At 47.6% G+C, this 17,268-nt stretch overlaps 2 protein-coding genes across 2 annotated transcripts in view; one reads left to right on the plus strand and one right to left on the minus strand.

Annotated features, from left to right (window-relative positions):
• The window catches only part of LOC125946810 (uncharacterized), a 78,690-nt gene extending 64,371 nt beyond the window's left edge, over window positions 1–14,319 (minus strand). The window contains exon 1 of the mRNA XM_049670891.1: window positions 14,078–14,319. The gene's annotated coding sequence lies outside the window, so the exon portion shown is untranslated. The remainder of the gene's footprint in view (window positions 1–14,077) is intronic.
• Window positions 1–17,268, plus strand: part of LOC119432252 (PH domain leucine-rich repeat-containing protein phosphatase 1-like) — a 52,256-nt gene that overhangs the window by 21,699 nt on the left and 13,289 nt on the right. The window contains exons 2-8 of the mRNA XM_049670852.1: window positions 9,391–9,667; window positions 11,778–11,931; window positions 12,630–12,690; window positions 13,768–13,863; window positions 15,253–15,417; window positions 16,200–16,394; window positions 17,020–17,179. Coding sequence (XP_049526809.1) covers window positions 9,391–9,667; window positions 11,778–11,931; window positions 12,630–12,690; window positions 13,768–13,863; window positions 15,253–15,417; window positions 16,200–16,394; window positions 17,020–17,179 — 1,108 coding nt within the window. The remainder of the gene's footprint in view (window positions 1–9,390; window positions 9,668–11,777; window positions 11,932–12,629; window positions 12,691–13,767; window positions 13,864–15,252; window positions 15,418–16,199; window positions 16,395–17,019; window positions 17,180–17,268) is intronic.

The following is a 17,268-nucleotide window of genomic DNA, read 5'->3' on the forward strand; positions in this document are numbered from 1 at the left end:
TCTCGCACACAATGTCATCCACATCACCAGAACCATTTGGCATTTTACAAGCTGCCGCATTTGTCGCCGAGAGTGCACGCCGTCAAAATTATGTAATCTACTCGGCCGACTCCAAAGCAGCCCTGGGGCGCTATAAGTAAAATGATTCCAAACTGTTTTGATTCCAAACTCCTGACGTCAAATCTACGTATAACCGCCGACGCAAGCATCAGGCGGTGACCCGCAGCGTTGTCTGAACAACCCAATCATTAAGCACTCTCCTCGTTTATAGGAGGCCACCTTTGTTCGCTTTCAAAACCAATAACATTGTCTACATTCAGCGGTTTTTATTATCTAATTGGCTGACAAGAGGCGAGGAGCACGCTCTAGTGGAGACGGTTTCGATGGGGCCGAGTCAGCACAGTGAAAATAGTTAACCGCATGAAGAGGGTGGTGCCGGCTTCTCCGATTGGTCCACTTCGCCTTACTTAGCTGCGGTGGCTAAATCGCGGCGGCATGCAACGGAAGGATAAGAATGCCGCAAACGGATCCTTAGCAAGGAAGAGTTGGCAGAGCGATGTCGTATGCATGCCGAAAGGGCTCGATAACGTTTTACTGCCACGCAAAAAGGTTTATCATGCGCAAATAAATACATGCTCACCGGCAGGTGCGAGTAGCGAGGGCCAGAGCGATCGTCGGGCAGCCATCTTCTATTCCTTTCGGAACGGGGCAGTATGTGGCTATTCAGAAAAATTTTCAGTTTTTTTTTTCAGCATATTAATGCATTTTTTTCGCGTACACGTCACTTTGACGTAGTGAGTTTTCGCGGTTTTGTGAGGTCGCGTGACAGACAGGCGAAGTGGGCGTAGCCAGAAAACATTGGACCAATAGCAGAGGGCTAATGATGAAAAGGCGTCGAATCAGGAATGATTATTTTTCTTTTGTCCAGATTAATCATGCATACTCAGTATGCACACGTTATATCAGATGGGGAGCTATCGCGGTTTTCGTGACGTCGCGTGACAGACAGGCGAAGTTGGGAGTGGCCCGAAAATGTTTTGACCGATCGTTGAGGCTGATTGCAGAAATTCGAATCAAAACAGTTTGGAATCATTTTACGTTATAGCGCCCCTGGAGACACTACACTATGACAATGCTATTTTCATGATAACTTCTCGCTTTGCTACGAAATTCAGAAAGTGTTGACCCTTGCTTCTTATTCTGGTGATCAGATCGGTTTACAATATAGATCCCAAGCCACATAGGAATAACGGGAAATGAAGGCGTGGACAAAATGGCTGCTGCGGCGCATAATTTGATTGAACTCACGTCTATACCATTCGCTGTATATGACGCCAAAACTGCACTTCAGGAACTGAGACGCAGATTATCAAAAATCATGTGGTGCGATGAGCGGACAAAATCATCTTTCTTGTACACTATATATTGACCCTTTATTGCACTTTTCACCAAACGTCAAGATAGAACGGGCATTAGACACATTCTTGCATCGTTTACGACCCGATGTGGCGTACACACCCCGCTTTTTATGTCGCATACGGAAAAGACCCGCCTCAAAATGTGTCCACTGTGACACCCCGAAAACCTCTGTAGAACATGTCCTCATCGAATGTCCCCAATTCGACCAACATCGGGAGACAGTTCAAGATCCTCTGGACGCCTTAGGCAGACATTTCTTTTCTGTGAAAAAAATTGCTCCGTCCCTGGTCCTGTCCATATAAACACAGCGAAGCTGTAAAAGCCTTGCGTGATTTTCTTGTGGACAGTGATCATGTCATTAGTTCCTTGTGAATAGCGCAATTAAGCGACATGAATTATGTCTTGCAATAAAGCCATGATGACTGACTTTGTCACACGATTTGACATTTTGTGTGCTTTTGATTCCGCTTTCGCGAACAGGCACTGCGGCTGGGCTGCGATTGATGCCTCGTGAATGTATACTTTGTCCCTGGGGGACTCGAACGTTTTCACGATGCGTCGTTTCCGTTCGTTGTCTCCGGATATACAGATGCATCTATACTGACTGGGTATACCACCACGTGAACAGACCATGTTGTACCGTCTGTGGCTTAGGCGTAGCATTTACAAACTCTTATGCCTTCCTTATTGGAATGGTCAACAGCCCCACGTGCGACACATGCAGCTGTGATGAGACACTCGCACACAGTATCTGTGTCTGCCCGCGCTATGGTGCCGAGAGAGAGAGAGAGAGAGAGAATAAACTTTAATAAAAAGAGCACGCGAGCGTAGGTAGCTCCCCCGCTCTGCAGTGGGTGGTCCCCTCAGTCCAGGAGTCCAGCGGCCTTAGCTGCCCTTCTCGCTCGGTTGACCTAGGTTGAGCTGGTCCGTCGAGTCGGAGCTGGACAGCGCTGCCTCCCATTGCCGTGTGGTGGGGTGTGTTATGGGTGTTAGCTGTGGTGTGTTTGCGCAAGCCCATACCATGTGGTAAAGTGTTGCACATTGATCACAGTGTGGACATTTATAGGAATACAGCGCAGGGTGTATGGCGTGGTAAAGACTCAAATGTGGATAAGTGTTTGTTTGGAGTTTTCGCCATATTACGGCCTCCTCTCGCGTCAGAGAATTATGAGGTGGGGGTAGTGTTCTTCGTGAAAGGCGATAGTGTTGTAGGATGTGAGTGTAGGTTAATGGTATGGGCTCTGGTTGGAACTGCTCGGCGCGGTCATCTCGCGGCTCCCGGTGTGCATGCGCTCGGGCGTAGGCGTGTGCCTGCTGATTGCCGCGTAAGGACTCATGCCCCGGAGTCCACACGATTTGTATGTATGGTGGCAGCTGGTGCGCTCCATTCAGAATGCGATGTGCAGCCCTGGAAATTTTGGCCCTGGAGTAATTTCTGCATGCCGTCTGAGAGTCCGTCAGAACTATGACGCAATCCCACTGCGGTCTCGTCGTGATGGCTAACGCTATCGCTAGTTCCTCTGCCTCCGCAGCGCTCACTCTGGAAACCGACGATGCATTTATTTTGGTCCCGGCGGCGTTCTTAAAGTCTATCGTGAAGGCCCGTAGACCGCATGCAGGAATCCATGGTAGCGCGAATAAGGCCTTGTGCGCGGAAATTATTTGGGAGCACTGGCCTAGAGCTTTTAGTTCTGATAGTGGACGATTGCCCAATTGGTCCAGCACTCTGCACGTCACTTGATTCTCGGCTATGGTGCCGAGGCCGCCTCTGCGGTTCGAGACTCTTGTGATTAATTGAAGCATGTTCTCCGTCTTTGCCTTGACGCGGGCAATAGTTTGATTGTTGCTTCCCTTTGCATTTAGTATCAGACCTATAATCCTGACCGATTCGACTCTGGGGATCATCTGACCAGATTTCGCATATATAGGTTAATGGGAATCTGGTCGAGAGCAGTAGAGTTTGCGCAACTGCCTATCGGACGCACATTCACTTCAGCAGCAGGGGCAAGCCAGGCCACTTTATCGCGGGGTATGACGAAGCTTTATTTTACGCCACCCCACTACGTCACAGAGGGGTTGCATCGCGAGCCGCGCTTCGCCAACACCACCTAGATAGCACAAGGCCTGTTCACTCCGATCCATGACGTCATGCTACCTGACCCGACATAGAATCTAATGGGGATACTCCCGAGTAAGCAGTGGTGATTTCGACGTCACGCCAGGCTTGGCAGTGGAAATTTCGGGCCAGGTAGCATGACGTCATGGATCGGAATGAACAGGCCTTGTGCAATTTAGGTGACGTTGGCTTCGCGGTGCCGCATGCGTAATACGGTAAATTGAACGAATAATTTCATGCCAGTTATGAAGCGTAAAAACACGAAGCTAGGCCCTTAATAGTCACAAAGCTTTACGTTCTTAAGTGTTCTTTACCATTGGTTGTACGCCTTCGCTAACTGTATGTCCAGCATCAGGATTGAGGTTTTAGTAAATACGGGCTCTAAACATTTATGACGATTCCCTTCAACTTTATAATGTACCGTAATGTTTGTTATTAAGGAGGTAATTGATGTAGTTAGTTTAATTATTGTATTAATTACTTTGATTTATCTTGCAAATGATGCTCGCCTGGGCAGATAATTAATCTGTAGCAACGTGATTGGCATACATTTTGTAGGCTTTAAAAAGTGTTCTAAGTAACAAAAAATGACTTGCTTACGAGACATCCGGGATTCAAGAAGAAAAAAGTTTTTACCGGCACCTTTCTTTACACAAGTTGGTGCAGGCATATTTAGTGCTTTATTTAGTGCTTCATACACTGTCACCTACGGGCGTTCATGCTTCGGCCACGCAAGGGATGAGCGACACTGCAGGCACAGTTGCCCCTCTGCCACAATAATATATTTCCAAACTATAGAACCAGACGTCAACGTTGCGATCATTGCCACTCCTGCATTCTATGTTACTTGATCGAGTTGATTTAATAAAGCACCGTGAACATTCTATTGAACAACGGTACACACATACACCCTATTGCAACAAAAAGTAAAGGCATAAAGGCCTACCAGACGTTACTGCCAACCACGGCCGGCTGAACTTTTTTTTTTTTTTCCCCCGATGTATTAAGAAAACCTCATCCAGTGTGTTGCTGCCGGAAGTGAGGATAACATTCAAACCTGTGCCAATCACTCGCGTCCTCACAAGCAAACTCACTTCCACAGTGCACACACTCTCCTTATCCGGCACCGCAAGGCTCGTGGTTACAGCAAAATAAAAATACACAGGCAATCTGCGTGTTTGTTATAACACAATGATAACGATTGCTTGCGGCAATCCCTTGTTCTTGTTCTCCAAATTTGGTGGTGGTGATAAAGTCATTCAGCTAATTTTGACCTCGTGAACCTACGGCTGTCTGATTAAACTATGCAACACAAGTATATAAACGACTCTGTTAGCGCAGACTTAATCCGGTACGCTATACATATTACATGCTTCACAATCGATTACACAGGCCGTCGACCAAGATTATCAGCGATAGGCCCTAAAAAGGCCACAAGACGTGTCACTCGACTGGTCAACGCACAGAACCCGCATAGAAAAAAATGAGCCAAGTGTGCGCGAACGCCCTAGCTGAATTGTCCTATTTCTTTCCATTCGCCGCAGCAGCCCCTAGTGCGAATTCACAAAACGATCGAATGCAAATAAATGTTTACCATTTTGCGAGCTCCAAAGGGCGACCAGATATTAATAGTGACATTGCGTAACGTGTAGACCAGTGATTTGCAAGTCCGTCATTATGATCACACTTACAGCAAAGCCGATAGTCGAAAACTTGATATAAACACTCGTAGAACACTTACTAATAAACGTACCCCCCATTACCACGGCTATTTATATGGCAACGACATGGGGCGCTTCAGTTCATCTAGTAAAATATCAATGGTGCGAATCATTACAGAAAGAAGGTCACGGCATAATAGCCGATGTTAGCCGCTTGCACGTTAAAGTATATGCCAGCGATTTCACTGCGCATACGCACTCTCAACAAACGAAAGCGCTACCGTGTGCCATTTCGTAACTGATCGGTTCATTGTGAAGCGCGAGGTCCTTCCCTCAAACTCTGCACACAGGCTCGGCGGTTGCGTCATCGATCGTGGCATGCGTGGCCGCTCGGACGCGCGCGCGGAGAAACGGCACATGTTCCCGTCTCCGTGCGTTTCGTCTACATCAATTCTAATGCGCACTGCCTTAATGCGAGAACCAAGGGGCGCACCGCGTTGCCACATCAGCGAGAAACACATCAGTGGTCGTTGCATTTAAAACGCGCGGCGCGCATTGCATGGTGCGCCCGCCGACCACACGGCGGGGGGAGTGTGAATGAGCCTGCACTCTGGCGCTGAAGCTTCGAGTTGCCGGCGGCAGTCCTGCGTGAATAAGTTTCCGTTTCGTTGTTTCCACGCATCGTCAACGTGGGTGCCCACATTTTCTCACGAAAAAAAAAATGAGAAAGAACGAAAACGAAAACGAACGAGAACGCAAGACCCAAACGCTCCCGCAGGGCGAGCGCGACCGGCCCGCGCGTGATTCTCTTCCGCTCCCGCGGACAACGGTTACCTCCACCGGACAGTTCAAGAAACCGACAGCGCAGCGCGAAGGTCACCCGGTGCGCTTGCGTGCACGATCGACGCCGCGGCCGCCGCAGCCGGGCCGTGTGCACACAGAGGGGACGCCCTTCCGACTGGTTTTTTAAGGAGGTCCCGGGGAACCATGTTTAGCGTCCGCCAGAGCGGAAACGGTCCCCCTCTCATCTGCGGCCGAAGGAGCCGTCAAGCCGCGATCACGTGCGCGCAGCCGACGATCCCAGCCGAGCGGTCAAGTTTGGGTCGCGCAGGGCCCCCGCCGAATCCAGGCAACACAGCGCTTGTCCGCGCCACGCCCCTTTTCGTGCACCAAGAAGTGGGACTGCGAGTGGAAGCAAGAAAGATGAACAACACTGCTGTCGGCTGCGGCCCACGCGTTCTTGCAAGTACAGCAGACTGCAAAACGAAAAACGTTTCGAAGTGCGCGCTTAAACACACATGCACACAAAGACGCGCGCGCTTTTTCGGAGCACGGGACTATAAAAACGACGAGGTGACGTCAGCATACATACATGCCCTCGAACAGAAAGGTGTAGCGGATACCACATCGCTTATTCCAGGCACGCAGAGTGGCGAAGTCGTAGACTATTACGCAGTGGCGCACCGACGGGGGGAGATTCGGGGGTTGTAACCCCCCCCCCCCCCCCCTGAGGCCGACTTAACCTCCCCTTTGTTTAACCCCTTTTCTTTCCTTACGCATTTGAGTGCTGAGGACCTGCTATTACGTATCTGCGCTCCGAAAACTTTTGCGGTCGGCTGTGCGGTTTTGATGCGCAGGCGGCTGCGCGCTTGCCGGCTTTGCAAGTGCAGACATTCGCAAGCGCAAACAAGCGCGAGTATCGTTTTTGACCTTAAGATAAAAGTGGCTAATCGAACAAGAGAAGCGTGCATACACCCGACCATATTAAGAACTCTCATATTTAGCCAGGCTATCGATATCATATTTCAAGACCTCCTTGTTCCCGGACTTTGATTAGCACCTGTATTTGATCGCACCGGTAACAAACGGTTGCAGAGCTCACTGAAACATTTTCTTTCTTTTTTTACATTTCCCCCAGAATTAACTTCTGTTTATCATCGTCATATTCCTTCCTTTCTCCGCTGCCTAGCTCCGGAGCCATCGCTGTAATTTGGCGCAGCACGTAAAGGATGAAATCGTGCGCGAACTTCATTGCGCGACCGCTAAACGCATCCCTGAACCGTCATCCTTGTCTGCTGAAACGACAGTGACACATCTTTTTTCTTTTTTGGTCGAGCATGCGCCTCTTCCACTTGCTATACGTACACTGGTTAACACTTGGGTGTTGGTTCAGAGAGAGTAGTGCCTCTGGATCGAAAAGCGTCAGCGCAAGCCGGTATGTATGTCATCATCAGTTCGAATGCCGGTCCCGAGCATGGATGTTGTATTTTGAAGACAAGGTCTTTTTTGGCAAGTTCATATAGATTTGGGGTTCGTGGGGTATGGATATCTAACCACTTTCGTCTCGTAAATAAGACAATTTGAGGCCTTCTAGTGCACGCAGAACAACGAAAATGACGCTTGGAACGAAAGAGACGCACCAAGTTAGCATGTACAGCTATGTACGGAGCAGTAATAATGCGTAATTAGCGAAAAAAAAAAGACAAAATGAAACCCAGGTGCGTTCGTTCAAACTGCGCGCGCCCACAAACCGAACCGGAAGTATAGGTTTACTCGACGAAAGATGTAGACCGATTCCAGAGATGGTCAAGTCTAAAAATGCGGCCCAATCCCGAACGTAGTGCAGTTCAAAAAGAAAGTGAATGAAAAATAAGGTTAAGTAAAGGGCTCTCTGTAAGATGGTACTAAAGCGCGGTAGGGTGGCGTAAGCGAAGTTAAGGCGACTCAACAGTGGTTGACATCGTAGAAAGAAAGAAAGAAAGAAAGAAAGAAAGAAAGAAAGAAAGAAAGAAAGAAAGAAAGAAAGAAAGAAAGAAAGAAAGAAAGAAAGAAAGAAAGAAAGAAAGAAAGAAAGAAAGAGTTTTCGGTGGGAGCATCTTTTATCTCACGAATAGCAAATGCGAAACAATATGAAACAAACAAACCACATGATATACATATTAATGCGTCCCGGAAGAGCTTGCCTTTCTTCAATGTCCCCTGTTGGCTCGCCTATTTAGTTTCTGTTTCAACAGGCGGTGGGGGGCACAGCGTTTCCCGTAGAAAGCTGTGTGCATGAAATTTAATGCCACGAGATCAAATAAATGCTGTCTTAAAATGAGTTCGAAGAAGCAGCGATCGCTTCATCCTTTTCTTGTAATGGCTACGCAATGTCACTAACAGCATAGCATACTATATCTTCTATTAAAGGACGGTGTCTGTGGCTCTGCGACATATAGTTCAAAGATTGGGCATAATAATATTCAACCATTATCGCTGTATCCCTTCATGCGTATAAAAAATTTATTGTTGCGTACTCGCACAGAAATGCACAGCATGAACCATGCAGTATGAAAGGAAATACCTAATAGGGGGTAACTATAAAGATGTATTACTGTAGAGGTGTGAGTGGGGGCCAACCCTATTCTTGTTACATGCCGCGTTCACTTCGCCTTTTGAAGAATCTGCCCCGTGGCGTTTTCTTTGTTGCAGGGCACATGTGAGGACAGGTTCTAGCGCATATCAGGTGTTCCCTTTCAATATATTCTATGCGCTCACGATTAAAGCACATGCGCAGGCCCGTATTCACACGCCCTTATTCACAAAAAAGTTTTTACGCTAGAACTGTTCGTAATTACAGGTACCAGCCAATCGTGATGTTGAACACTATATTATTAGAGGAAGCAGCCGGCCAATGGTAAACAGCACTAAGGAACGAATAGCTTTGTGAATTCGGGTCCAGACACGTCCCAAGCTGCGTGGCGTGCAAATTGCATGGCTGAAAAACTCGCACGTGACTTTACGCGTGGAACACATTGTCGCGACCAAGTATATAGGAATTCGCAAAAGATAAGAAAATCTATCTTTCGGCTCAATGCTATTCTCAAACAAAAATTCGCTACTCTGGATCCATTCGATTCACTTGCATTTGCCGAACTAGTTCAAAAGAAGCTTTTCACTATTCATTTCACTAGTACAGTATGGCGGTGCCTGCATGCATATATAGTCATTCGCCTCGCACGGTGAAAAGTTCGCGTAGAGCAAGTTCGTAGCATTATTTGCACTTGCGAGAGACGTATAGTTCAGACCTGCCGGGCCCATTCTGCACGAACACGACATTGGCACGGAACTGACGCGAACAAAACCAGCCTACGAAGTGAAGTTCAATCCTATTCCACCTGCTTCAATTATTTATTTTTTTTTTCTCTCGCGCAGGCTCCGCGAGCTGCACGTGGACTTCAACGAGTTGCACGACCTTCCGGGCGAACTGTCGGCGTTGGGCCAGCTGCGCGTGCTCAGCGCCTGCGGGAACCGGCTCACGGCGCTGCCGGAGGCCCTAGCCCACCTGACGGCGCTCGAGAGCCTGCGCCTGTCTGCCAACGACATCGCTCAGCTGGCGTCGCCCCCCGTCCTGCAGGCCCTACAGGCTCTCAGGCGCCTCGACCTGCGCTCGAACGGCATCCAGGGAGTCGCCGACTTCACCGCCCTGCAGGTGGGCACCGAGTGCGCGAGGGCGTTTCGCGTCGACTCGCAATGTAGCTCGCAGATCCTTTCTTCTTTCCATCTTTGTGTGTGTAAGTGTGTGGGAAGTGCTCGGCGGCTGCCGGCGTGAAGAAGTAAGAGAGAGAGAGAGATCACTTCACCGCCGCTGATCTGTCTGGCCGACTATCTGCATCGCGCCAGGTCATCCCGAAATCCAGGGGTGGAGATCACGGTTGCCTCACCCTACCTACTCATCAGACGCCGCTGCTGGCAACAATTAATTAACTTTGCCAACACCTCCTATACACCGACAAGCTCATAGTGTGCATACTAAGACACACTAGTATAAGAAAGAAATAAATAAAGAAAGAAAGAAAGAAAGAAAGAAAGAAGAAAGAAGAAAGTGCAAAGAAAGAAGAAGAAAGTGCAAAGAAAGAAAGAAAGAGCGTTGTGCTTTTGAATATATGAAATAGAAGTGACTGACAGGTAAAGGCGTCGCCATATATATTTTACACCTTATTTAGTATATACGGCGACATCACAAAAACACAGCTGCATAATTGTAAAGCGGGCTTCCGCGCATAGCCAGAGTTCATGCACTTTATGGCGGAGGGTAGACCATAGGCACAGTGCTTGCATGGACAGTCTGTGGCAGATGTGTTTATGTATAAGAGCTGGTTGATTTCCTTGAGTGCTTCGACGCTTGCGATACAGATGCGGGGCCAAAGTTACCGCAGCTTGGCAACCGTGCTGGTCAGCGCCGCCTCGCTGAGAGCGCACGTTCTCAACACTCTGCCAAATTAATACGTGACTGTGGATGAAGCATATACCGGTAGCAAGAACTAATCACGTATACCTATTACTACAGGTTGTTAAAGTCCAGGAATTACGGACATGAACAACCAGCGTCCCTAGCGGCCGTGAGCTGGAAAAAAGCGCGGTTTCCATGGGAGGGCATTGTCTTTCCCAAACCACTAAACAGACAGGCAATGAGGCTGTTTCACTCAGCTTCTTCGGTTGCTTTTACAAATGAAAGCTACTAAGAACCTAGAGGTATGTGTGAAAAGCTTTTGCGTGCCTTTTTCGTAGGTATGTTTTTTTTTTTTTTCTGCTCTGAATACGAGGATGATGGTTCGATTCACGGCAGCGGTGGTTTAATTCCGATGGGGATGGAATGCGAGAACGCTCGCGAAATGAGGTTTCGGTGGATGTGTATCAGTGGCGTAGCCAGACATGTTTTTAGGGGGGGGGGGGGGGGGGGCACGCACTTGAGCGGCGACGGGGTGTGTGGGATGGCCGGAAGGGCTGGGAAGGTCGCAAACTAACAGAAATTTCGGGAGGGTGGGGTGGGGTGGGGGGGGGGGTGAACACGTGCCTGGTGTGCCACCCCCTGGCTACGCCACCGAGCTTTAGGAACCATAAGTCTGGAGCTCGCACTCGCTGCTTTAAAGCTTTCGCTGTCTCCCCCTAATGTTTCTAAAATGCCAAAAATAAGTTTCCAGTTTTGTGTGCGGCTGCTCCATAGTCAATTTCACTTTCACTGCTCATTCTTGCATTCAAAAAAAAAAAAAAAAAAAAAACGCCAGACCTATGACGTCTTTGAAGAGACGGCACCAGTAGATGTAAACAAACAAGTTACAATATTTTGTAGAGCTGTGAAATTTCACAAAACTATCATGAGATAAGGTTTATGGCCGTTCATAAACGATTCGCCAGCACTAGCAGTAACAAATAAAACATGAGCGTGCAAATTATATAGAACTGCCGTTTTTATTTATTTTCAAGGAACAATTCACCACTTCTCCCTCTACCCCCGCCCCTTCCAGGCTCCACTGCATTTGCGCCTTCTTGGCAGCAACAACCTATACATATAGACGTTTCCTGAGCATCAAGGTAAAGTATGAAGTATACAGACACTGCACTGTAGCGGAAAATTCCAAAACATCGCAATTTAGGTACATTTCTGATCTCTTATTTTTCATGTCTCACAAGTGTCTTGCCTGCTCGACGGGTTTCACCGATACCGCCATTCGCGGGGCAAGATTAAAAAAAAAAAAAAAAAAAAAAACGCCGAGTTACGCTGTGAATGATAAAGCTAAATTTTGTTGTGTTTTCTACAGAACCTGCAATCCTTGGACGTGAGTTGGAACAGAATCGAAGAACTGCGGCTACCGACAACAAACCGCCTTCGCCACCTGGACTGTTCACGGAACTGCCTCCACGAACTGAACCTGCCCGGAGCTCGTCTCGAAACGCTCTGCTCTAGTCATAACTGTAAGCCTTATTCGATCAATGAAAGCCAGGAAATAACAAAAATAATGTTATAAAAGACGTAAAGGCGCGAAAAAGGGAGGCATCTATTACAACTATAACACACTATTGCAAAAAAGAGAGGGCCAGCCAACTTTTTTGATGCGCATCGCGGAACTTCAGACATAAGCAAGCAGTATAGTGCGCGCGAGAATCATACGGTATAGCTAAAGAAAACATTTAAGCAAGATATTCCCTGCCCCTCTAAGTATAGCAGGTTTAAACTCAGTTTGTAATCACACTATCTTCACACACACACACACACACACACACACACACACACACACACACACACACACACACACACGCGCGCGCGCGCGCGCGCGCGCACACACACACACACACGCACACAACACACGATGCGTCAAGCGCTCGCGTATGCACTCTGTTTTACGCACGTAGGATGATAGTACTGCAATTAGCGTATCATACATTAGAAATATATTCAAAACAGCAAGTTCACTCTCAAGTATGTTGACATTATCGCATGCCGAGGGAAAAGCGCACTAATGCATCGGACAGAGTTACTATAGAATCGAGTAGATTGAGTTTCTGTCACGGCATCATAGATGTAGCTGCTGTGATGACGCAAGCCAGTTGCACGTTGTATACATTGCACTCAAAGATGCGCAAAAAAAATTCACTGTTTCACATTCTTACAGGTCTACAGAATGTCGACATCACGCTACCATGCAACGTACTAAGCTACATCGATCTGTCAACGTGAGTATAACGCGTTTAACAATATACTAATAGGCGAAACCTTTTGCGAGAAAGAAAATTTTAACACACACCCCGCATATTCTATTTCATATTCTATAGGGAAATTAAAAAGAAAAACATCAACTTCGGCGGACGGTGACAGAGCGATGTTGATTCCCGCACGTTTTATGTGATTCATGGATTACTATGCTTGAAGCTGGAAATGTGGGAAACAAGGGTCGCTTCAGCGCCAGACTGGGGCACCCCTTCGTTATTCCATATTTCCTGCACGACTATCCCTCTTCCAGATGCCACATCTATGCTAAACAGCAGGGCCCGTATTTAAAAAAAAAACTTTTACGCATAGAATTGGTCGTAAGAGCAAATTCCAGCCAATCCTGATGCAGGACATGCTACATTAGCGAAGGCGGTCGGTCAACGGCAACGAGCACTTACCACGAAAAGCTTTGTGAATTCGACCCCAGGTTTCAGCACCAGGTTACAGAGGCCTTCAGCACCGGAGCTTTGTTTCGTGCTATTGTGTAGTGATAGTACGCCTTTTTGATGCTTGAACAAACGCAGTAACCCTGAACCGAATAAACATCGAGATTGACATTGTTGGTCAACGATGTAGGGGCCGAATTTAGAAAGCTTTTCGTCGTAAGTGCTCTTTGCCATTGGCCGACCGCCTTCGCTAATAGTATGTACTGCATCAGGATTGCCTGGAATTTGCTCTTACGACCAATTCTATGCGTAAGAACGTTTTTGTGAATACGGACCCAGGGCCCGTATTCAACAAGCGTTCTTACGCTAGAATTATTAATAAGGGCGAATCACAACCACTCCTAATGCAGACCATACTATAGGTGGACAACCGGTTGAGTCGACGCTGTGGTTCAGGCGGGACAGGCCCTTTATAGTGCTGCTAGTGCGTTGTCGATGAGAGCACATTGCTCGCATTAAATACCTTAACTTGGGTAGCTTCAAACACGTACGCAACACGGTACTTGCACTGAAGAGCACAACGTTAGCATAAGCCACAGCCGAGACACTTTCCATGAGCGACGTCGAACCGTGCACGTATATACGCTCCCGCAGGAACCAACTTGTGCAAGTGCCCCCCTGGGTGCCCCAGGCACGCAGCGCCCAGCATTTGGACCTAGGTCACAACTGCCTCACTTCCGTTCCCGCCAGGTGAGCCCCGTAACCGCTTCTCTCCTCCGCGTAACGATTATTGCATGCAACAGAGTATTCGAAGCTCGCTGTTGATTCTGATGGATAAAACTGGGGTTTGTTTAGCGATTTGCTCCCAACGTGAAAAATAAAATGAATGGTTCACTCCTTTCACTGAGAAGAAGAAGAAAAAAAAAAAAAGAGCGAGTGAAAGCGAGAAATGAAAATAACTCACATGGGCCTCCATGCTGATTTCAGTATAAGCGCCACGATACAAACAGCCATGGCAGGGTTCACTGGTGCACAACATATCACCAGACCAATTCACGAAGATCTTCATTCGTACTAACTGCATTCCATTGGTCGGCTGCTTTCTCAAGTAATACATTCGGTATCACTAGACGTTGGCATTTGTAATCTTACACTCGAGTGTTATATTTGCTTCATGATGCTAACTGATTTGCGATTGCGGGCCCAGGGCAGTATTCACAAAGGAGTTCGTACGGTAGAGCGGTTCGTTAGAACATGCACCAGTCAATTGTGATAGCCGACATAAAATCGAAGGCGGCCAGACAATGGCGAGACGAGCAGTTATTGGCAGCGGAAAGCTTTGTGAATTCGCTCCCGCTATTTAGAACGAATCGCCTTAGCTTCGCGGCACACCGTGCGCTTTGGACTACTGCCGCCAAGTAAGAAGTTCTTAAAACGTCCAACTCATGTAAACTACTGCACAAGTGCACTTGGCAAGACGCAGTGCGACATGCCATTGAGTGAATTATTCTGGATTGTGCTGTTGTTTCATATATGTACAAAACAAATAATAATAATAATAATAATAATAATAATAATAATAATAATAATAATAATAATAATAATAATAATAATAATAATAATAATAATAATAATAATAATAATAATGTTTCATGTGAAGCTACATTCACATGAAGGGACGAGCGTGACGTGGATGAGCTGCAGAGTGCAGCGTGATTCGGTGGCACTGAGCCATGTCACGCTCGTCCGCGGAGTGAACCAGCAATCCTGTCCGTCGTGGGAATCTAATTTAACAAGCAACAGATCAGGGGCCGAACTCATAAAGCCTTTACTTCTTGCGAACTACGTGTCATTGTCCGTTGGTTGTCAACTTGTATGGCTATCGTGACTGGCTCGTTCGCGTTTTTGCAAGCTCTTCTTCGGCACTAACGACTTCATGAATCCGGTCATGGGCCCACGTATTCTAGGGCTGATTCACGAAGCTTTACGATCGTAATAACTGTTCGTCGATGACCACCGCCTCTCTAATATGCACCATATCGCCATTTCGTGAGGCCCGTTCTTACTAACTATACTCTCGCGTTTGGACTTCTTGAATTCTGGCCTGTTAGCTGATAAAATGCCTTGTGCTTTTTCCAGTCTGTTCAGCCCGACATTGTCTCAGCTGGACACTGTGCGACTTAATCACAACAGCATCGCCAGCTTCCCTGAAAGCATCACAGCACAGTGTCACATCCGCCATCTTGACCTACAGCACAACTGCCTCACTGCCTTGCCGCCGAACCTGCTCCGCCACGCATACAGGTACGTGCCGTATGAAGGTCAGCAGACAGTAGATAATGATGCATGTCATATATATATATATATATATATATATATAATATACTTACTTGCAAAGGAGTTGAGTCTGGTTATCTCGGGAATACCGAAAGACTACAACGAGTTAGCCAATACTGCCGATATATGGATTACTCTTAATTGAATTTCGCGTTATTGACGTCTTCACAATTCAGGTTTATTGACCATAAATGCGCGGAGGTTGCGTAAAAATACTACTAATAATAAAAAAAGATGCAATCTTTTCATGACATTGACGAGAAGTCTGCAAATGACATCTGCATAGCTTCGATCATTCGATCATTCTCCAAGTGTACATAGACGTAACAACTCATGCTCATACAAAAAGAAAATCTAGTCTGTCCGTGGCTCCTGTGATTTCGTTACTATTACACCTTTGTACATCGTACATAACACAACACACTTTAGTGTATCGATAAAAACCTTCATTAAGGACAGACTGAAGTTGCTGTTGTACTGGCTGGCTGAAGACAAAAGTATGAGGGCCTGTCGGGTGCCATTATAAGCGCCAAAACTGAATGAAAAGCATGTAAAACCGACGCGTGGATAATATACAACCGACAAGAGTCTCTGTGCTACCGAAGCGCTGCTTTTAAGAGTGCAGTGTAGCCACCAGCGAGCGGCTAGAGTTACGGCATGTGGTCCTGTGGGCATATACAGTAGCTCTACGAGTAACTTGAACGCAGCGCCCCTCGGAGACGTCCTAAGCGGTTTCGATCCATGCGCAGGCTTCAGTGGCTGAACGCGTCGTACAACGAGCTGTCGTCGCTGGCGCGGCCTGACCAGGCGAGTTTCCCACTGCGCTGGCTTCTGCTCACACGGACAGGCCTCACGGACGAGCAGGTCTGGCCTCTGGTCTTGTCATGCCCCGGCCTCAAGGTACTCCAGCTGGCGTACAACCAACTCCACACCGTTCCTGCCAGGTACGTCCAACGAAGAGCTACTGGTCATGTGCATGCCACGAGACGCGCAGTCCCCATCCTCCCAGCACATGGTTTCATGCGAGATAACAGCTGGGCACACGGCGTTCGGCGTTAAATAAGAAGAAGAAAAAAAAACGCACTGTGGAAGGGGGGAGGGGTGCACAGATTAAGTATGGACGAAACAAGAGCTTTTGTAGAATTGAATGAGGAACAAAATGATTCGTGAAAACTGTACAGTCATGACGTTTTAAATGCGCGGATCAAGGGCTTTTCGAGATACTTTAGCACACCGTTATGCGTACAAACGTCCACATTTCTGTCTAGAGCGGTTGAGTGGTGCGCGGTGAAGCAAGGAAATGGATATATTTGCATTTCTGCTCTATTTGGGAGGAAATGCTCAGAGCAGCGGCAGCCACACGGACACGTGCGTCACACAGCATTCAACCACGCATGTACGTACATATACCTTGAACCTCGCAGCTACTGTCGTATTGCTGCTTTTTCTTTGTTCTACAACGTAATCCTTGAGTGCTCGGTACAGAAGTGTGGACGTCCGTTTGTCACATGGTGTCATTTTCTTGCTCGTGCGGAACACCGAGCTGACGTTAAAGAAGGTATCCTGCAGGATATCCGAGCTGGAGAACCTGCGCGACCTGGTGTTGACGGGCAACGCGCTGCAGCGGCTTCCAGACTCGCTGGCTTCCCTTCCCGGACTCGAAGCCCTGCTTCTCAACTGCAACCGACTCGACACATTGCCAAATTTTGAGCACAACCGCTCCCTCAAGGTGCGTCCATAACTGCCCACCTTTCAGGGCAAGGAGAACTACCGGCTACACCACAGTGCGTGCATGGCGGATATACGCTGAACTGGGTC

This window comes from Dermacentor silvarum, chromosome 1 (genome assembly GCF_013339745.2).
Source record: "Dermacentor silvarum isolate Dsil-2018 chromosome 1, BIME_Dsil_1.4, whole genome shotgun sequence".
NCBI lineage: Eukaryota > Metazoa > Arthropoda > Arachnida > Ixodida > Ixodidae > Dermacentor > Dermacentor silvarum.